This window comes from Trichosurus vulpecula, chromosome 2, assembly GCF_011100635.1.
Source record: "Trichosurus vulpecula isolate mTriVul1 chromosome 2, mTriVul1.pri, whole genome shotgun sequence".
Lineage (NCBI taxonomy): Eukaryota > Metazoa > Chordata > Mammalia > Diprotodontia > Phalangeridae > Trichosurus > Trichosurus vulpecula.
The window spans coordinates 265,149,172-265,171,904 of record NC_050574.1 but is presented as its reverse complement, the minus strand read 5'-3'; the positions used below and the strand labels follow the sequence as shown (position 1 = coordinate 265,171,904).

At 38.9% G+C, this 22,733-nt stretch overlaps 2 protein-coding genes and 1 pseudogene across 2 annotated transcripts; 2 read left to right on the top strand and 1 right to left on the bottom strand.

The window, feature by feature from the left end:
- Positions 1–3,495: 3,495 nt before the first annotated feature.
- LOC118836994 (olfactory receptor 8D4-like) lies at positions 3,496–4,431 on the top strand. Its single transcript, XM_036744051.1, has one exon. The coding sequence runs from the start codon at positions 3,496–3,498 to the stop codon at positions 4,429–4,431; it is 936 nt and encodes a 311-aa protein (XP_036599946.1).
- Positions 4,432–15,728: 11,297 nt separating this feature from the next.
- LOC118836992 lies at positions 15,729–16,228 on the top strand (annotated as a pseudogene).
- Positions 16,229–19,404: 3,176 nt separating this feature from the next.
- On the bottom strand, positions 19,405–20,340 carry LOC118836991 (olfactory receptor 8D4-like). The gene has a single exon (XM_036744050.1). The coding sequence runs from the start codon at positions 20,338–20,340 to the stop codon at positions 19,405–19,407; it is 936 nt and encodes a 311-aa protein (XP_036599945.1).
- Between the last annotated feature and the right edge of the window lie 2,393 nt (positions 20,341–22,733).

Below are 22,733 nucleotides of genomic sequence, written 5' to 3'. Positions count from 1 at the left end.
TAATGAGGTGTTTAGGCATTTGGGAGAAGATGGGATTCCAAGAATCAATGTCGTTTTTGCTTACCTTTTGCTTGGCTTTAGAGAGCAATGTGAGATTGCTGACTGACTAGGATAAAAGACAGAAGGAGAGAGATTTCTCTTACCACACCAGGGTAGAGGAAGGTGAGTTTTCTAGTTATGTTCAGATTGCTCAGTTCTTCGATGGTGTACAATCCACTTGGCATTATCCTCTCACACATAGCAATAATAGGTTTGCATAGTGCTTTATAGTCACAAAATGCTTTATTTACCTTTTCTCTGTTTCTCAAAACATGCTTATTCCTACTAATTTCTGCTCTGGACTTTCCATGGAATTTTGATGATCAGTTATGTAGTTTTATTTCTGGGTGGTAGTGGTGGTCTGGACCAATGGTTTTATTTATGTGGAAACTTTTAGATGTCTGGGACACTATGAGGTTAGGTGACTTTTTCCCAATTGCACAGAAAGTGTGTCTCAGACTTGATTCTAGGTCCTTTCTGGCTCTAAGACAAGGACTCTACTCAGTACCTTTAGTAACTCACTTATAATAGTTGCTTATAACAGAATAGAGAAGAAAGGGGGTGGGAAGCAGTTCAGCAAAACTAATCAGTTCATCAACTATGGCTAATAGCATATGCGATGTTCCACATTCATAACTTCCCAACCCTGCAAAAAGGAAGTGAGATACATTTTTTCATTTCTTCTTTTGGACTGAGCTTGTGCATGATAAATACAAAGCATTTAATTGAGGGGATTTTATTCTTTCCATTTATATCAACTTGTATGTATCGAATACTGTGTGCTAGGTGCTGTGAATATCACCATCATCTCCTTCCCTCCTTCTCCCTGCAACCGCCCCCCCCCCCCCAATAATTCAGTCTGTTCCCTCAGGGAGCTCACATTTTATAAGGGGAGAGTCACAATTATGTTCAATACAAGATGCAAGAAGGGCAAAAGAGAAATTCCAACATTTGCTCTTGGAAGTAGGGCTAGACCCGGTGTCAGAAAGACCTGAGTTCCAGTTCTCTCTCTGACACTTGCTGGTCATATGACTATGAGCAAATCATTTAGCATCACCAAGCCTCAGTTCTCTGACCTATAAAATGAGGCTATTAATCCCTATATACCAGTGGAATTCTGGGAGACTCAAATGAAATAATACATGCAAAACACTTTGCAAACTTCAGAACACAATGCAAATATCAATTATCATTATTATGTTACTGTTATTCTTTCTGAATTAATTTACACTGCACCCTTCCCCCCATTAGAAGATAGAAGCACAGGAGAACTGAGAAGAAAATATGGATTTCTTGGTTTTCCATGTAGAGAAGGACATGTGCTTGGAATGCACTGGACCAAAGTGACTGGACAGACATAGCCTGGACTGACAGAACTCAGAGCTGGCAAAGGAGTCTTCTGTCTCTCCTCTATATGAAATTACCTGTTTGGGGGTAGCTGGTATTCTGGTCAATCTTTACCTGGCCATCAAAGCAATCTTTATCGATGTCAAGATACCCCTCACCTGAATCACTGCAACGCTCTCTATAATGATGGGCTAGGATCCCTTCTTGCCCTGTCTTGCCTACTGACAACTCTTGGAAGTCTTGGTACTTCTTTCTTGAAGAGAGCAATCCCATGGGCACCGCCCTTCCCCCAGTTCTCATGCTCCTGCTTGGTTATAAGGAGTTGTAAGGTCTGAATAATAATATATTCTCAAGCTAGTTGCTTGACATTGATAAAGGTTAATTTGGTGCTGAGGCCCTGGAGTAAGTGTGATTTGTGGATTCAGAAAGGAAGATTTAGGTGAGGGAGATCTTTGAGAGGTATTGTTGACCTCTAAACTTTATTGATATTTAAGGCCTTTTGTGATTTGTGTTCTGGCAAAAGAATTTCTAGCCTAATAAAACAGATGGGAGAAGTCTGGGGTAGAGACAAGAAGGACTTTCTGGGTCCCTAAAATCATACCACACAGGAAGTTTCCCCATAACATTTTAAATTTTAATCAAAATCTGTTTTATCTGTTTCCCTCATCCCTTCCATTGCATTGAAAACAAATTAACAAAACCCATATGACAAATATGTAAACTGAAACAAAACAAATTCCTTCATTAATTTTGTTCCCCCTTTCTCCCATCCCCTGCCAAAAGGCTCATTCTGCACCTTAAGCCTATCACTTCTCTGTCAGGAGGTGGGTGGTATGCTTCATCTTTGATCATCTGAAATCATGGTTGGTCATTATGTGGATCAGAGGTCATATGTCTTTCAAATGTATTTGTCATTACAATGTTGTTATTTTATTGTATAAATTGTTGGTTTTGTTCACTTCACTCAGTATTTAAGATGTCCCAGGTTTCTCTGAAAGTGTTCCATTCATCATTTCTTCTAGGATAATAGTATCCTATTGCATTCATATACCATAATTTGTTCAGTCCTTTCCCAGGTGATATTCACCTTCATAGTTTCTAGTTCTTTGCTAGCACAAAAGAGTTGCTATAAATAATTTGTACTTATAAGACCCTTTCCTCATTCTTTGATGTCTTTGGGAGTACAGACCTAGTAGTAGTATCACTGGGTAAAAGGCTATGCACAGTTCAGTAACTTTTGGTCAGAGTAACTTACTTTCTAGAGTGGTTAGACTACTTAACAATTCCCCCAGTAGCACACTTGGGTTTTCCCACAACTGCTCCAATATTTCTCATTTTCCTTTTTTGTCAGGTGTCAATCAAATGGATATGGAATGGAACCTCAGAGTTGCTTTAGTTTTGAATTCTGTTATTAATAATGATTTGTGGAATTTTTATATGTCTCTTGTTAAGTGAAATTTCTTCCTAATTTGCTTGTTCATATCCCTTCACCATTTATCAATTAGATGATGATTTTTATTCCTATATATTGGAACTGATTCCTTATGTAGGTTGACTCTGAGAACTTTATCAGAGAAACTTACTGAAACGATTTTTTCCTCCAGTTGCTTGTGTCCTTTCTAATCTTAGTTGCATTGTTTTATTTGTGCAAAACCTTTTACATTTTGTTTAACCAAAGCTGTCCATTTTATCTTCTGTGATCCTGTTGTTCAGTAGTGAAATCTTCCCCTATCCATAGCTCTGAACAGCAATTTCTTTATTGCTCTTCTAATTTGTTTATGTCACCATTTATGTCTGAGTTATGTACCTATTTAGAGCTGATCTTTGTATAATTGTGAGAGATGTTGGTCTATACCTACTTTCTGCTGACCACTTTCTCGTTTTTCCAGCAAATCTTGTTTTTAAGGCCAATTCTGCGTAGAGGAAATAAAATCATTAGATGTGGGGGCAGGGTGGGGTGGGGGAGCGGCCGGATCAGGAAAGATCAGGCTTCAGAATTTCCCAGTCATTTTTACCTTCCTTTGAGGAAAGGGAACCAAGAAGGGGAAGAGTTGTATACCTTTTTAATGTGATTCTTACTTCTCATTCCCACAGGTTTCCTTCTAGAAAATGAGAAGAGCAAATCAGTCTGAAGTCACTATGTTTGTTCTTGAAGGACTGACAGATGAGCCAGATCTTCAGATCCCCCTCTTCTTCATATTCGTGGGCATCTATACAGTCACTATGTTGGGTAACCTGGGCATGATCATACTGATTAGATTTAGTTCTCAACTCCATACCCCCATGTACTATTTGCTCAGCAGTTTGTCATTTTTAGATGTCTGCTATTCCTCTGTCATTAACCCCCAAATGCTGGTAGGATTTTTATTCGAAGATAAAACTATCTCCTATCCTAGGTGCATGACTCAACTCTTTTTCTTCAGCATTTTTGTTATTTCTGAGTTCTACATGCTGGCAGCCATGGCTTATGATCGCTATGTTGCCATCTGTAACCCCCTACTGTACCACATCCTCATGTCCCCTCGAGTCTGCTCCTTGCTGGTGATGTCTGTGTTCTCTGTGGCCTTCACAGATGCAGTGATACACACAGGTTGTATACTGAGGTTGCCATTCTGTGGGCCAAATGTAATCAGTCATTACTTCTGTGACATTGTCGCCCTCATGCAACTCTCTTGCTCCAGCACTTACCTAGATGAGCTCTTGATATTTGTTATTGGTGGATTCAACATGATAGCAACGAGCTTGACAATCATAATTTCTTATGCTTTTATCCTCTCCAGTATCCTCCGCATCAACTCCAAAGAGGGCAGGTCAAAAGCCTTTAGTACCTGTGGTTCCCATCTCATGGCAGTCACTGTGTTTTATGGATCCCTTATGTCCATGTACCTCAAACCTGCTTCTGGTAACAACCTGACCCAGGAAAAAGTTTCCTCATTGTTTTATACTACAGTGATTCCCATGCTGAACCCCTTGATCTACAGCCTGAGAAATAAGGATGTGAAGACTGCATTGAAGAAACTCACAGAAAGGAAAATATTCTTATAGTTGGTATAATTTTTACATCCATATTTCTTGATCATAAAGTAAACTTAATAACTTAGATTTTATTTTTCATTCTTTTTTCCACTCCAAACTTAAGTATGAATTTCCCCCTTTTCACTCTCCTATACTTATCCGAACTGACTAGAAGAGTGCCTACAATTACAGAAGACTATGTTTCTGTCTCTCTCTTTCCTGATTGCTCTTCCACACAGCTGCTAAGTAGATGTTTCTAAAGCAGAGGTATGACTATGCATGACTATACAGTCTCCCCCAATTAAATGTAAACTCCTAGAAAGCAAGGACTCTCATTTTTGTCTTTGTATTCTCAGTACCCAGCAGTGTCAAGTACGTACAAGATGCTTAATAAACACTTAATGATTGAGTGACTGATTACTGAAGAAGCTTTAGTGATTCCCTATTACCTTTAGGGAAAGATATAAACTTCTTTGTCACTTAAAGTCTGTTAAAATCTGACTCCATTTTCCAGATTTAGCTTGCAATGAACACTGTCAGAGATAATAGCACTAATTTTGTATTTTCTGAGAATCATTGAAAGATATTAAATTCAAGGATTTTTGATGCAAAACTAGTTGCCACCAGCAGATTCCCATTGCCTTACTCCATCTCTCACAAGGAAGCTCATTCCTGTTCCTGACAACAGCAGCCCAAATGAGTTGAGGGTCTCAATGACCCTTGTCCTGGAGATCACTTTTATCCCCCAAATCTGGATGCTTCATTAGCTTGTGGTTGCTTTGGCAATTGTCAGAATGGGTCTAGGAGTCTATGAGATGGAGATAACATACAACAACTGTTTACAAAGAAGATACACACACGTGTGTGTGTTTGTGTGTGTGATGTATTAGAAACCAACAGAGGGAAGGTAACTAAGGTTCAAGAGCACTGAGATGACAGTAAACGGGTATTAGGGGTCTAGCAGGGCCTGGTCAAGATTTCCTACAAAACAATCTGGCAATCACACTATTCCCTATATATAACATTCCATTTTCCATTTCCATGCCTGAATACAGGCTGTCCTCAAACCCTAATGCCCTCCCTTGCCTACCTCTTTATCATAAGCACCACCTCCTATACATCTTTTCTATCTACCTTGTTAATTCTTTCCTCTAGCTCTTTCAAAAATTACATTAAATTTGTTCTGTTTATATTTTATATTACTTTCCTGTTCACATGTTGTCACCTGTCTTCCCTCCAGCACCTTGTTTTCTTTTCCCAATACCAATCACGGTGATGGGCAAATAGTGGATACTGAATGGATGTGTATGGAACTGAGAATACTTCTTTGAATTGATTTATCAATGAGAAATCCTTAATGAATAAAATTTGTTTCAGTGAGTTTTTATTTAATCTTAAACCTAGGCCACCTGTTTTTGCTTCCATCTCTTTAATGTTTGGGACAAGGCAATTTAATCATCTGAGCAGGACGGTACAGTTGTTCATAGAATGATTAAACCATAGGTTTAGAAATTGAGAGGATCTTGTCTACCATCTAGTTTAACCTCCTTATTTTACAGATGATGAAGAGATGCCTAGAGAGGCTGTGACTTGCTCAAGTTCAAACAGATAGTATCAGAGCTGGGATTGTTAGTTTCTCTGACTCTGAATCTAGTGCTCTCCTCTATCTCCAATAATCTTGATGATGGCACCAGTCATTTTTTTCCTCTCATACCTGTAGCAAATTTATAAAGACAAAAGTAGTGTAGGCTTCCTGGCTGGTGTTTCTGAGCTGACCTACAGAGCAGATTGTGTTGTTAGGGGGAGAACAAGGGAGCTAGGTGAGATTGCTATGTAGTAAAGCAATGCAGTGTTGGAGAGATTATAAATAGAAAATCATTTTTGCTCTTCCTTTCTAGTTTAATAACCATTTCCATGGTAGATAAATCCAGCATACCTAATATGTAATATTTCTATATAAACATAAATATATAATATACCAATATAATTATATAAATTACATATAAATTTATATTTTATTTAGATTACATATTTATAATTTATATATAAAACATATACAAATATATAAATTACATATATAATATATAAATAGATATGTAAAATGTATAACTATATAAATATTTTAAAATTATATAAAATAAAACAAGATATAGAAATATATAAAATATATAAAGTTATATATAAAACATGTAATATAAATATATAAACTATATAAAATATATAAATAAAAATATATAAGATAGTTAAGCTATTTTTCCTACTTCAAAGCAGTTCCCCCTTTGGATTGCCTCCATGCTTCTGTTTATTGAGGCTCAAAACTTTGCAGTCCCCTTACTTCTTTCTTTTTCCTTTTGTCCACTGTCAATGACCTGGTCATTTTCTACTATCACTTCCTAAAGTATTTCACATCTATCCTTTCATTTTAATTCCCATTTTCAGCAATCCATCAATCAACCCACCTAATTTTATGAGAACTATTATTTGTCAGGCAATGTTCCAAATCCTGGGAAAACTGGCAAAGACATAAATGCAAAAGCTCCTGCCCTAAAGGAGAGTACATCCTCTAGGGGATGGAACATAACTATATATCCAACGTAAACACAAGGCGATTGTGTGTGTGTGTTTGTGTGTGTGTGTATGTGTGCGTGTGTGCATGTGCACGTGGGTGTGCAGGTCTAGACTATTTTTTTAATCTAGGCCTATATAACGTCATTCTCGGATGATTGCAATAATCTTCTGAGTGGACCCTACACCTTTAATCCTTCATTCCTCTTCCCAGTTGTAGGGAGTTAGTGCTGACCCCGGGGCTGCTCGGACCCTAGTGCTTGGCCTGTTTCCTGGGTAAAACCAGACAGGCTTAGTAGGAGTTGGAACAGTGAAGCACCCGGAGGAAAGACTTCCATTCCTAGCAGCCCCCCTTAACAGCCCCGCTGCTTGCTCTGGTAGCCATCCTTTCTCATGCAGGCAGAGTCCATCCACCAAGGACTCACAAGCCCAGTAGGAGGAACCCAGCTGGCCATTACCGAATGGTCTTGAACCAGTGCCTAACACAAACATGCTTTAATTAATGGGAACTTCTTGGATACTTTACAGGGGCATTCTGCCCCGTGCCTCACGTAGCTCATACAGTTCTGATACCAGCTTGTATCCTGCTCGAGCCTTCCCATGCCTCTTTAGATACTGTAGAACAGCACTCCCCTTCTGTTCCCATACTCCTATGGAAACTACCTTACCACAGCCCTAGTTTTTCCCATACGCTTGTAGGCAACATAGTTTACAATAATCCAGATTCTTCCCACCAGATATCGCTACTTACATCTAATCTAAGTGCAACAATACATTACTGAAGCACATCTCTTTTTTCCCATGCTCTCATCCCCTTGAACACCTGCTTCTGCTTATGTAGTGCAAAAACCTATAAAAATGGATAATGGCTTCCAATAAATCAGAGTTGTACCCACCTTTGACTCCCACCTCATCATTGTGTACTGAGATAGGGATACTTGCTGGTCAAGGACCCCTAACACTCAGTAGGGATCTGAAATGGATGGAGCAGACCATTTCCAAGGATGTTGTCAAGTGAGGTTTCTCTCCAGCCTTAGTAGAAAACAGGTGACACATAGTAGATGTCCTGTGATTAAGCAGGTACCTATAGAGTGTTAGGAAGAAACAGATCTGAATTAAGAAAGAAGGGTGAGTAATGGTATCTGTGCAACAGACAACAGCCATTTTGGAAGTCAGACAAGGCACGGCACACTAATTGTTCAAGGCCCTTTTCATAAAGAATGTTGAATGATGAAAAAGGCTGGAGTGTTTTTGTGTAAAAGAAGAGATTCATTTTGATTGTGGAATAATGTGGCGCTACTGCCACTGTTGGGGTGGGCCTGACTCAGGATGATATTGCGTGGTAAGCTATTAATTCAGGTGCAATGTTCAGATCAAATGAGGCATTCATAGGTCATTTAACAGTTAACAAAAGGAGATTTATTCACCATAAGATAGGATAGTTAACAAAAATACACCAATGTGTTGCTTGGGTAGATTGTTCCCCCTCCCTCTAATTCTGAGCAACGTGTGATGACTAGCTCAGGCTTAGAACATCTATCAGGTTTGAAGGGCCTTGAACACCTTGGGGTAGTCATTTTTATAACTTTAAGTGACAAGGAAACCATGGCAATATGGCCAGATGCCATATTTACCATTTTATGCCTCTCTTGAGTCTTATATTTGAAAATCAAAATTTTCATTGAGCTCTTTTCTTTTCATCAGGAAGGTCTGGAAGTCCCCTATTTCATTGAATGTCTATCTCCTCCCCTGAAAGATTATGCTCAATTTCACTGGGTAGTTGATCCTCTGCCTGTTTCTGCATACTCTTGGACACTCAGCTCTTCTAGTATACACAGATAATCTTGAGGCTTTGAGGGGCAAAGCTGAGCCTGTTCTGCGTGTTGGCTTGCTCTCTCCCATTAGTATCCCCTAAAACTTTTTTAATTGGGATGCAGGGAGTGCGCTTTCAGTGTACCCTTATTATTTAGCTCAGGGTCCTACTTAATAGGGAGAATACCTATAGGTGGTCAGAGTCTTGAGTAAAGCATTGTATCTCCATCCCAATTTTTATCTAGGTGAGATCAGGTTAAAGTTAATGGCAAGACCAGGCTTTAAAGTAGATGGACACCCAGGAATACCACTTCTAGTACTATATCCCAAAGAAATCATACAAGTGGGAGAAGATTGCACATTGTCTTGGGTGGGGAGTGGGGAGGAGAGAGAGGGAGAGAAAATTTGAAACCCCCAAACTTGAGGAACTGAATCTTGTAAGCCAAAAATGAAAAAAAAATTAATTAGTTAATAAAAAAATAAAAGAGATGGACACTGTGAAAGTGCATCCTGAGGACATATGTGTGAGTGAGTAGGACAATCCAGTCACTTTGCCTTGGTAGTGATGGGGATCTGGGTGCAGTAAATCGGGATTAGCTGAGTGCAAGGAAAGCTCATCACAGTCTGATTATGTACACAAATAGTCCCCACTGTAACAAGGGATCATACTTCAAAGGTTAGTCAGTATTGATGTATATTCCCTAGAGGCAATGTTTTATACATGGTAGTTAGGCTGCTAGGCCAGGTAACATAAAAGCCAATGAATTTGTTTCACACTCAAAGCTTAGTACAAACAAATGGTGCTATAGAACCTAAGCTCCAGGTATAACTGCATATATTTCTGCAGTGACAATTTGGGAATCTAAAATTCTCTCTCTCTTTTCCTTGCCCTAGGCACAACTATCAGCCAGTAAAAGGAAGTATGGGTAGGACTCCCCCAGCCCCAAGCCATTGCTGATGTCTTTGTAGGGAGGGTGGAGAGTCCCATTAGGGTAAGATGGTTTGTGATACTTAGGCGGCCCAGGAAGGATGGGTAAAGAAATGTCAAGAACAGGGCCTCTTACTAAGTGATGATCCTAGGATGTAGGGTCTGAAGGTATAGGGCCAGCTTCTCCCTTTTCCTCTTTGAGCTCTAAGAATTGGACCTCCTGCTTCTCTTAACTCCCGGGCATTAAAAAGTGTCCTTTTCTGTCCCATTGCCATCTTCTTCTTATTACTTAGACAAGATTTGGGGAGATGACAGGATTTAGACCTGGAAAGGATCTTAGGGATCATTGAATTGTCAAGCTCCTTGATTTTGCGGACGAGGAAATCAAGACTCAGAGAGGAAGAGTTAGTTACTAAATGGCTATTAAGTAGTAGAGTGAGGACTTGAACTCAGATGGTCTGATTCACCACCGTGATTCTTTGCCTCTAGGCTGATGGCCTTTTTGGGCATTGAGTGAAATCTTAGGGGTATTCAGTTATGGGTGCCACATATTAGGAAGCACACTAATTAGGTGGAGAGCATCCAGCAGAGGATGACCAGGATGATAGAGGCTCTTGAAATCATAGCAGATGAGAAAACATAGCAGTTGAAAGAACTGAGGATATTTATCTTCAAGAAGAGATGACTTGGTGGGCATGGGTTAAGGCATAATTAAGCTGTCTTCAAGTATTTGAAAAACTCTTGTTCTGTTGGACATGTTCTGTTTGACCCTGGAGGGTATACATACAGTAAGAGCAATGGATACAAATTGTAGAGGCTTATACAACTTTGATGTGAGGATAGACCAGCCTCCTTTCCCCCTAACAATTAAACATCCTGAAGTGGAATGGGGCATTTGAGGGGAGGTAGTGATACCTTTAAGTAGAGGCTGAATGCACACTTTTAAAATACTTTGAATTCTTATGCATGGATAGTTCTAGATGGCTTCCAAAGGCTCTGAGAGACTGACTCTGTGTATGCTCCTTGAGGGCAAGGTCTGTTCCATATTAATCTATATGGCCTCAATGTCTTGCACATAGTAGGTGCTTAATAAATGCTTGCTGATTGATTAAAGGACTGAAATAAGATGCATATGCTTCTCAGAGGAAAAAGGGATGACTTTCCTGGTTGCTCGTTTTATCAAGGGAAGGAACTGAAGAGGGACAGGGTCAGGGTTCTAGAGAAAAGATCATGGTATGCCTGGCACAAAATACATGCTTAATAAATGCTTGTTGACTGACTACCTTTGTTAGGGGAAGGGAATGAGAATATAGTGAGGAGGCTAGGGATGGTGGTGGATTAGACTAGCATTTAGACTATTGAGAAGAGCACCCTGGCACTATAAGAAGAAAGGAGTAAACTTGAGGCTCTCCTGACTCCCTCCCATCTTCTCTCTATGTTACTTGGGTGGGGACCCAGAAGCAGGGTCCGTGGTGGTCCTAGGTAGCAGGAATAGGTATAAGGGGTTTTAGGAGAGGGAGTACTTGTGGCTATTGGTTTGGAGCTGCTGTTCTAGAATCTATTCACATGTAAGAGCCCAATGTCAGATTTTGAAAATTGGAGACTGTATAGCTATGTCTATATGAATATAATACATATATATATACTTATATATGTTTATGTATTTATCTATGAATATAATACATATACATATGTGTGTATGTTTTTGTATGTGTGTGTGTATGTACGTATGTATGTATCTCTTGCCAAGAAAACATGAAATGGGATCACAAGGAGTTTGACATGACTGACAAATGACTGAACAGCAAGAAATCTATATGTATATCCATATCTACCTACCTATCTGTCTGTCTATCTATCTATCTATGTATCTATCTTTCTATCAAAATCTTCTTTAGTATCAACTGGCCAGTTGTTTCTTTTCTCCCTGAGTCTCTGCCTGGCATCAGCAGCACTGAACCTCCCCAAAGGAGTGAGTAGAACAGTTCACTGTACCTCGTGGAATGCCTTAGCCAATAGTCCATCTGAGGGTTTTGGCATAGCATATGAACACAACATGCCCTTGTGGTATCTCCAAGAAAATAGCAGAATTTTGTGATTCCCAGATTCCAGGGAAAAACTGATCCCTGAAGACATTAAGGAGACCTTCTTCTCAGAGTTTCTCCAGGTTGCTCTTTGCCTTAATTTTCCCACCCATGTTTTGCAGATATTTACGTGTCACTGGTAGAAACTGGATGATACTTCTGACCATTTGGTGATGTGGTTCAGGAACTTCCTGGTACCTTCAGTCTGCATACATTCCACACTAGATCACATACGACTAATAGGGAACCAGTCACATTCTTATGTATCCTATAGGAGAACTTCCTTCTTTAAATATCTATAAATTATTTTAACTACAGTCAATTCAATTGTTCATGTTAATGGTGAAGAACAGCACCATGGAGGATTAGGTGTGAGAATGCCAAAGTAATCTTTTAGTCTTCTTAGATATGTTTTACTCAAAATATTATACATAGCTTGTTTCTCCAGAATTAATCTCTACCAGCTGGGTCATGGGTGTCCCATGGGACTCTAGCACTGGATAGGATAGCAGAAATTGTTCTGGGGTAAGCAATTCACTAAACAAAACCTACAATGATTAGGAGAATTAAGGAATGAAAAAGTACTCAGTAAGCATTTATTAAATGTCACTCATTTTGCTAAGCAGTCAAGATAGAAAGAAATACATGAAACAGTCCATGCTTTCAAGGAGCTCACTTTCTAATTGAGGGGCACAACACATATAGGAGAGTTCAGCTGAAAAGTGCACGGAAAGAAAAGTCTGATGATCCTTAGAGAATAATAAGTGAGAGGGAAGAAAGTCAGTAGGCTGCATTCACAGCTGCATAGTGTTCAGAACTTACTTCAAAGTTTAAAAGCCCTGTGGTTTCATCAATGTGCATAGGGGCTTCCAGCATTGACACTGATTACAGCACTTTTGCACCTTATTAGAGGGTTTTGTGTGTTGGTCCTGACCACACATTTGATCTGGTGGCCAGCCTTTTGGCGATGGGCCTCTTTGAATTTAATTCCATTTGATAACCTTCCTGTAGAAGCATAGAATTAGTGGGAAGAGGAAATATGGGATACAGGAGGTAGGGGTCATCTTTGATGGATTGTAGAGTAGTGGTTCTCCAGAACTGGCAATACATAGAATCCTTTGAATGATAGGATCATTGATCCTCCAAAAACAGCTGAAAGTGACTTCAGATGCTATCCAGTGCATTTTGCAAATGACCCATGAACGGTACCCTTGACCCAGCTCACCAAGGTAGTAAACAGACAAGGAATTTGAACCCAGGTCCTCTGACAGTAGAGCCAGTGTCATTGTGACTGCACCATGCTTCCTTTGAGAAGTCATCTAGTAGCAGGAATATGAATAAGGGGTTTCAGGAGAGGGAGTGCTTGTGGCTATTGGTTTGGAGCTGCTGTTCTAGAATGATTATCTGTTCACATGTAAGAGCCCAATGTCGTATTTTGAAAATTGGAGACTGTATAGCTATGTCTATACGAATATAATACATACATATACTTATATATGTGTTTATATATATTTATATCTATGAATATAATACATACACATGTGTGGTTATGTGTATGTATTTGTGTGTGCATATGTATGTATGTATATTTTGCCAAGAAAACCTCAAATGAGATCACAAAGTATGACATGACTGACAAATGACTGAACAGCAAGAAAATCTACATTCATATCCATATCTATCTATCTATCTATCTATCCATCTATCTATCTATCTGTCTATCTATCTTTCTATCATCATCTTCTTTAGTATCAGCTGGCCAGTTCTTTCTTTTCTCCCTGGGTCTCTGCCTGGTATCAGCAGCACTGAACCTCCCCAAAGGAGTGAGTAGAACAGTTCACTGCACCTCATGGAATGCCTTAGTCAATAATCCACCTAAGCGTTTTGGCATATAAACACAGCATACTCTTGTGGTATCTCCAAGAAAATAGCAGAGTTTTGTGATTCCCAGATTCCAGGGAAAAACTGATCCCCGAAGACATTAAGGAGACCTGGGCAGTCCTCTCTGGTGATGTATCAAAATGGCCCATTTTGTCTATTGGGCAACAGCCATAGTTTGTGTTCTACCTTAGTCATCTTCTTGTCATAACCATTGCCAATATGTTTGAATATTAAGGTAAACTGAGAGGCAGTCATCTCAGAATGATCAACTTATTAGTTAGGCTAGCTGTAACCAGTAAATTGTGTCAATAGTCTGCCTCAATGACCAAAGACCCCAAGGTAGGGTTCACTAGACTAGTATAGTTTTTGGGAGTACACAGTGGGAGAGGTGAGGAAGACATTGCAATTGGTTACAGGGCAAGCCATAAAATGACTCATAAACCTATCTTCCAGTAGCTGTTCTGTCATTCATTAGGTATGCTTCCTTTCTGAGCCTCAGATTCCTCATCTGAAGAATAAGGAAACTGGCCTAGGTGCCCTCTACCGTGTCTTTGAGCCATTATATTCTATATTTCTAGAGATATTTTAAAGATACTAGGGTAGTACAGAGGATATAGTGCTGGACTTAGAGTCAAGAAGACCTGAGTTCAAATGGTGTCTCAAGTATTTACTGAATGTGTAATCCTGTAGAAATCACTTAAAACCCCTTTTCAGCCTCAGTTTCTTCATCTGCACAATAGGGATAACAATAGTACCGACCTCAAAGGGTTTTTTTGGGGGACAAAATGAGGTAAAGCGTACATCCCTTGGCAAACTTTAAAATTTTATCTCAATGCTACTTATTATTACTATGAACCTCTCCTCCTCTAATGATGGGCTTTTTCTGCTTTTCTGCATTACATAATTTTGTCCAATGGCTTGGCAACTCACTGCGTACCTGCCAAAGATGGCGTGAAGATGGTTGTGAGAAGCACTAGCCAATATCAGGAAGAGCGTCCTGGGCAAATAGTGATGTGGGTTAGGAACGAATTTGAGGCTTCCTGTGGTAGTTAGTATAAATGTTGTTATTATAGTTATCCACTTATTACTGTAGATAACAATTCCTTTCTTCTGGAAGGTCCCATTCCCACCAGTGCCTACTAATATAGTTACTCTCTAAGGGTTACTCTAATGGGGTAGAGAGGTAGTAGGGTGAATCGAACACTGGACTAGAAATCAGGAGTAGCTGAGTTCAAATCCTGACTCAAATACATTACTTCTGTGCCTCTGGGAAAGTCACCTAACTTTCTCAGCCTCAGATACCTCATCTGTAAAATAAGAATAATAATACCACAATCTCATAGGGGTTTTGTGAAAATCAAATGAGATAATAAATTGTAACCCTTAAGACACAATAACTTTAGATTTAAGGCTTTGTGGGATATTTTTATTCACTATTGTTAAGCAACTACAATGTGTTATGCACCGTACATAGGGATAGAATCTAAGGATACAAAAATGTCTAAATGATAATATTCTGCTAAGGAATGAAGACATTATAAGATGAGAGAAAGGAAATATTAGATAAAGCACTCTAGGAAAATTTGCTAAGGGAAGGATCACTTTTAGCTGGGGTGTGTTAATGTAGAGGGCTACAAAGAAAAAACACAGTTTAGATGCAAGTTCAATTAGAATTTCTGGAAGAAATAAACCAAGAATTTTTAAACGAGTTTATAAATGAAATTAGAATAATAGAAGAAAGAATTGGAAAATAATTTATAGCTTTGGAGGAAAGAATTGGAAGAAGAAAAATAGCTTAGGACAAGAGGTAAAAAACCTTATGCGAACACCAGACTCCTTGAAAATTAGAATGGACCAGCTCTTTCCCTTCTCTCAAGATGGTGGACAAAAAGCCCCAAAGGAATCAAAGGAAAAGAAGGTCAAAGAGGAAGATATGACTGAAAAGGTGGTGAAAAAGCCTTGAAAGCACTGCACTAGGAACCCAGTCCTGGCCTGAGGGATTGGTAAATACTCCAGATCTGCAATGTATTCCCAGAGAGCCATGTACAAGTGGAAGTATGCTGCACCAAAAACCTGGATTGAAAGGAAAAAGAAAGACAGTGCCTGCTACTATTTCAAAGTCAGTTGGTGGTGATAAGAATGGAGGAACCTGTGTGGTAAAGATTCGCAAAATGCTCAGTATTACCCAACTAAGGATGTGCCTAGAAAGCTACTAAGTCATGGCAAAAAGCCCTTCAACCAGCATGTGAGGAGACTTCGAGCTAGCATCAAATCAGGCACCGTTCTGATTATGCTCACGGGCCACCACAGGGGCAAGCGAGTAGTTTTCCTGAAGCAGCAGGCTAGTGGACGGCTACTGGTGACTGGACCTCTGACCATCAATCATGTTCCTCTGAGAAGGACGCATCAGAAATTTGTCATTGCCACCTCTACCAGGGTTAACCTTTCAGGTGTAAAAATTCCAAATCATCTTACTGATGCTTACTTCAAGAAGAAGAGGCTCTGTAAACCTAGACACCAAGAGGGAGAGATTTTTGACACAGAAAAAGAGAAATAAGAGATTACAGAGAAGTGCAAGGCTGATCAGAAAACAGTGGGCTCTCAGATCCTGCCCCAAATCAAGAAAATTCCTCAGCTCTGTGGCTACCTACATTCTGTATTCTCTCTCTCCAACGGAGTTTATCCTCACAAACTGGTGTTTTAAATGCCTTTCAGAGAACTCTTATTAAAATATTTGGAATAGCTAAAAAACAATTAGAATGGACCAAACAGAAGTTAATGACTTGGTGAGCAAACAAGAAATATTAATACAAAGCCCAAAGACTGAAAAAGTAGAAGAAAATCTAACTTATCTCATATCAAAGACAAATGACCTCAAAAAAAAGTTCAAGGAGAGAAATTTAAGAACCACTGGACTACTTGAAAGCCACCTCCCAAAACAAAAAAGAAAGAGCCTGGATATCATATTTCAAAAGATCATGAAAGAAAACTGCCTACATCTATCAGAACAAGAGGACAAATTGAATATACAAAGAATCCATTGGTCACCCTCTGAAAGAAACTCCCAAAAGAAAGCTCCCAGGAATGGTATAGCTAAAATCCATAGTCAAAAAAAATACCTCAAACAACCAGGAAGACAACATTCTTGTACAAGGCCTCACAGTGAGGATCACATAGGATTTAGCAGCTAACACAACACAGAAGTAGAGAGCTAGGAATACAATACTCCAAGTGGCAAGAGTTATAGACTTACAACCCAGAATAATTTAACCAGAAAATCTGAGTATAATCCTAAAATAAGAAAAATAGATTTTTGATGAAATAGGAGACTTCCAAGCATTCTTAATGAAAATACTTTAGGAAGCGATAGTAGAAAATGACCAGGTCAGTGACAGTGGAGAAAAGGCAAAAGAAAGAAGTCAGGGATGAGTGCAAAGTTTTGAGCCTCAATGAACAGATGCATTGAGGCAATCCAAAAGGGGGATTGGTTTGAAGTAGGAAAAATAGCTTAGCTATTTTACATTTTTATATTTGTATTAATGTATTTTATATAGTTTACATATTTATATCAAATGTTTTATACATAACTTTATATATTTTATATATCTTGTTTTTTATATTATATATGATTTTAAATATTTATATAGTTATGTATTTTGTGTATCTATTTATATATTGTATATGTAATTTTTATATTTATATTGTATGTTTTATATCAACTTATAAATATACAATCTAAATAAAATAGAAATTTACATATAATTTATATAATTACATTTCTATGTTATATTATGCATATATATAAATATTTATATATTAAATACACTGAATTATTCTACCATGAAAATTATTATTAGGCTAGAAAGGGAAGAACAAACATGATTTTCTATTTATAATCTCTCCAGCACTGCATTGCTTTACTACATAGCAATCTCACCTAGCTCCCTTGCTCTCCCCCTAACAACACAATCTGCTCTGTAGGTCAGCTCAGAAACACCAGCCAGGAAGCCTACACTACTTTTGTCTTTATAAATTTGCTACAGGTATGAGGGGAAAAAATGACTGGTGCCATCATCAAGATTATTGGAGATAGAGGAGAGCACTAGATTCAGAGTCAGAGAAACTAACAATCCCAGCTCTGATACTATCTGTTTGAACTTGAGCAAGTCACAGCCTCTCTAGGCATCTCTTCATCATCTGCAAAATAAGGAGGTTAAACTAGATGGTAGACAAGATCCTCTCAATTTCTAAACCTATGGTTTAATCATTCTATGAACAACTGTACCCTCCTGCTCAGATGATTAAATTGCCTTGTCTCAATTATTAAAAGGGGATGGAAGCCAAAAATAGGTGGCTCAGGAATAAGATTAAATAAAAACTCACTGAGACAAACTTTAATCATTAAGGATTCTCATTGATAAATCAATTCAAAGAAACATTCTCAGTTACATACACTCTTTGCCCATCACTGTGCTTGGTAGTGGGAAAAGAAAACAAGGTTCCAGAGGGGAGAGAGGTGACAATATGTGAACAGGAAAGTGATATAAAATATACACAGAACAAATTCGATGTAATTTTTGAAAGAGCTAGAGAAGAGAATTAACTAGGTACACAGGAAAGACGTATTGAAGTTGGTGCTTACGATACAGAGAAAGGCAAGGGAGGTAAGGAGTTTGAGGACAGCCTGTATTCAGGCATGGAAATGGAAAATGGAATGTTATGTAGGGGGAACAGTACGAATGCCAAGAGTGTTATGTAGGAAATCTTGACCAGGCCCTGCTAGACCCCTGACTAATATCAATTTACTGTCATTTTAATGCTCTTTAACTTTAGTTACCTTCCCTCTATTGGTTTCTAATTTGTCAATACACACACACGCACACACATACACACACACATACACACACGTGTGTGTGTGTGGGGGGGTGTGTATCTTCTTTGTACATAGTTGTTGTGTGTTATCTCCATCTCATAGACTCCTAGACCCATTCTGGCAATTGTCAAAGCAACCACAAGCTAATGAAGCATCCAGATTTTGGGAATAAAAGCAATCTCCAGGAGAAGGGTCATTGCTCCTGTGACCTGGAGAGACCCTCAACTCATTTAGGCAGCTGTTATCAGGACCTGAAATGAGCTTCCTTGTGAGATATGGAGTAAGGCAATGGAAATCTGCTGGTGGCAACAAGTTTTACATGAAAAAATTAGTGCTATTATCTCTGACAGTGTTCATTGCAAGCTAAATCTGGAAACGTGGATTAGAGCAAGATTTTAAAGGACTTTAAGCAACAAAGAAGTTTGTATCTTTCCCTAAAGGTAATTGGGAATCACTAAAGCTTCTTCAGTAATCTATCAGTCAGTCAATAAGTGTTTATTAAGCATCTTGTATGTGCTTGACACTGCTGGGTACTGAGAATACAAAGACAAAAATGAGAGTCCTTGCTTTCTAGGACTTTATATTTCATTGGAGGAGACAGTATAGTCATGCGTATAGATCTGTGCTTTAGAAACATCTACTTGGCAGCTGTGTGGAAGAGGAATCAAGAAAGGGAGAGACAGAAAAAAATTAATCTTCCATAATTGTAGGCATTCTTCTAGTCAGGTTGGATAAGTATCAGAGAGTGAAAAGGGGGATATATTTACTTAACTTTGAAGTGGAAAAGAGAATGAAAAATGAAATCTGAGTTATTAAGCTTACTTTATGAGCAAGAAATATAGATGTAAAAATTATACCAACTATAAGAATATTTTCCTTTCTGTGAGTTTCTTCAATGCAGTCTTCACATCCTTATTTCTCAGACTGTAGATCAAGGGGTTCAGCATGGGAATCACTGTAGTATAAAATAATGAGGAAACTTTTTCCTGAGCCAGGTTGTTACTGGAAGCAGGTTTAAGATACATGGACATGAGGGATCCATAAAGCACAGTGACTGCCATGAGATGGGAACTACAGGTACTAAAGGCTTTTGACCTGCCCTCTTTGGAGTTGATGCGGAGGATACTGGAGAGGATAAAAGCATACGAAATTATGATCGTCAAGCTGGTTGCTACCATGTTGAATCCACCAATAACAAAAATCAAGAGCTCATCTAGGTAAGTGCTGGAGCAAGAGAGTTTGATGAGGGCGACAATGTCACAGAAGTAATGATTGATTACATTTGGCCCACAGAATGGCAACCTCAATATGCAACCTGTGTGTATCACTGCATCTGTGAAGCCCACAGAGAACACAGAGATCACCAGCAAGGAGCAGACTCGAGGGGACATGAGGATGTGGTACAGTAGAGGTCTACAGATGGCAACATAGCGATCATAAGCCATAGCTGCCAGTATGTAGCACTCAGAAATACCAAAAGTGCAGAAGAAAAACAGTTGAGTCATGCACTTAGGATAGGAGATAGTTTTATCTTCGAATAAAAATCCCATTAGCATTTGGGGGGTAATGACAGAGGAATAACAGAGGTCTAAAACAGACAAACTGCTGAGCAAATAGTACATGGGGGTATGGAGTTGAGAACTGAATCTAATCAGTATGATCATGCCCAGGTTCCCCAACACAGTGACTGTATAGATGCCCAAGAACATGAAGAAGAGGGGCATCTGAAGCTCTGGCTCATCTGTCAGTCCTTCAAGAATAAACATAGTCACTTCAGACTGATTTCCTCTTCTCATTTTCTGAGGGAACCTGTGGGAATGAGAGGAAAGAATCACATTAGAAAGGTATACAACTCTTCCCCTTCTTGGTTCCCTTTCCTCAAAGGAAGGTAAAAATGACTGGGAAACTCTGAAGCCTGACCTCTCTTGATCCTGCCACTCCCCCACCCCACCCCTGTCCCACATCTAATGAGTTTATTTCCTCTAGACAGAATTGGTCTTAAAAACAAAGAGACAAGATTTGCTGGAAAAATGAGAAAGTGGTCAGCAGAAAGTGTAGGTATAGACCAACATCTCCCACAATTATACAAAGATCTAAATAGGTATATGACTCAGACGTAAATGGTGACATAAACAAATTAGAAGAGCAATAAAGAAATTGCTGTTCAGAGCTATGGATAGGGGAAGATTTCACTATTGAACAACAGGATCACAGAAGATAAAATGGACAGCTTTGGTTAAACAAAATGTAAAAGATTTTGCACAAATAAAGCAATGCAGCTAAGATTAGAAAGGACATAAGTAACTGGAGGAAAAAATAGTTTCAGTAAGTTTCTCTGATAAAGTTCCCAGAGTCAACCTACATAAGGAATCCATTCAAATATATAGGAATAAAAACCATCATCTAACTGATAAATGGTGAAGGAATATGAACAAGCAAATTAGGAAGAAATTTCACTTAACGGTAGCCATATAAAAATTTCCCAAATCATTATCAATCATAGAAATCAAAATTAAAGCCACTCTGAGGTTCCACTCCATATCCCTCTGACTGACAGCTGACAAAAAGGGAAAATGAGAAATATTGGAGCAGTTGTGGGAAAACCTGAGTGTGCTTCTGGGGGAATTGCTAAGTAGTCTAACCACTCTGGAAAGTAAGTTACTCTGACCAAAAGTTACTGAACTGTGCATAGCCTTTTACCCAGTGATACTACCACTAAGTATATATTCCCAAAGACATCAAAGAATGAGGAAAGGGTCTTATAAGTACAAAATTATTTATAGCAACTCTTTTGTGCTAGCAAAGAACTAGAAGCTATGAAGGTGAACATCACCTGGAAAAGGACTGAACAAATTATGGTACATGAATGCAATAGGATACTATTATCCTAGAAGAATGGTGAAGGGGACACTTTCAGAGAAACCTGGGACATCTTAAATACTCAGTGAAGTGAACAAAAACATCAATTTATACAATATAACAACATTGTAATGACAAATATATTTGAAAGACTTATAAACTCTGATCCACATGATGACCAACCATGATTTCAGATGATCAATGATGAAGAATACCATCCACCTCCTCACAGAGAAGTGACATACTTAAGGTGCAGAATGATCCTTTTGGCAGGGGCAGGGAGAGGGGGGAACATAGCTAATGCAGGAATTTGTTTTGCTTCAGTTTATGTATTTTTCATATGGGTTTTGTTAATTTTTTTTTCAATGCAATGGAAGGGAGGTGGGAACAGATGAAAGAGATTTTGATTAAAATTTTAAAAAGAAATGGGGGGACCTCCGGTGGGGTATGATTTTAGGGATACAGAAAGGCCTTCTTGTCTCTAACCCGGACTTTTCCCATCTGTTTTATTAGGCTAGAAATTCTTTTGCCAGAAGACAAATGGCAAGTGAGCTTAAATATCAATAAAGTTTAGAGGTCAACAATACCTCTCAAAGATCTCCCTCACCTAGACCTTCCTTTCTGAATCCACCAGTCACCCTCACTCCAGGGCCTCAGCACCAAACTAACCTTTATCAACGTCAAGCAACTAACTTGAGAATATGTTGTTATTCAGACCTTACAACTCCTTATAACTAAGCAGGAGCATGAGAACTGGGGGAAGGGTGGTGCCCATGGGATTGCTCTCCTCAAGACAGAAGTACCAAGACTTCCAAGAGTTGTCAGTAGGCAAGACAGGGCAAGTTATAGAGAGCATTGCACTGATTCAGGTGAGGGGTATCTTGACATTGATAAAAATTACTTTGATGGCCAAGTAAAGATTGACCAGAATACCAGCTGCCCCCAAACAGGTAATCTCATATAGAGGAGAGACTGAAGCCACCTTTGCCAGCTCAGAGTTCCGTCAGTCCTGGCTCTGTCTGTCCAGTCACCTTGGTTCAGTGCTTTCCTAGCATAGGTCCTTCTCTACACAAAAAACCAAGAAATCCGTATTTCCTTCTTAGTTCCACTCTGCTTCTATCTTCTAATGGGGGAGGGGTGCAGTGTAAATTAATTCAGAAAGAATGACAGTAACATAATAATGAAAATTGATGTTTGCATTGTGCTCTGAAGTTTGCAAAATGTTTTGCATGAATAATTTATTTGAGTCTCCCAGAATTCCAGTGGCATATAGGGATTAATAGGCTCACTTTATACATTAGAGAACTGAGGCTTGGTGATTCTAAATGAT

What these genes read in the sequence shown, in the direction of transcription:
- LOC118836994 (XM_036744051.1), top strand. Translation starts at nt 3,496, where the DNA reads ATGAGAAGAGCAAATCAGTCTGAAGTCACTATGTTTGTTCTTGAAGGA.
- LOC118836991 (XM_036744050.1), bottom strand. Translation starts at nt 20,340, where the DNA reads ATGAGAAGAGGAAATCAGTCTGAAGTGACTATGTTTATTCTTGAAGGA.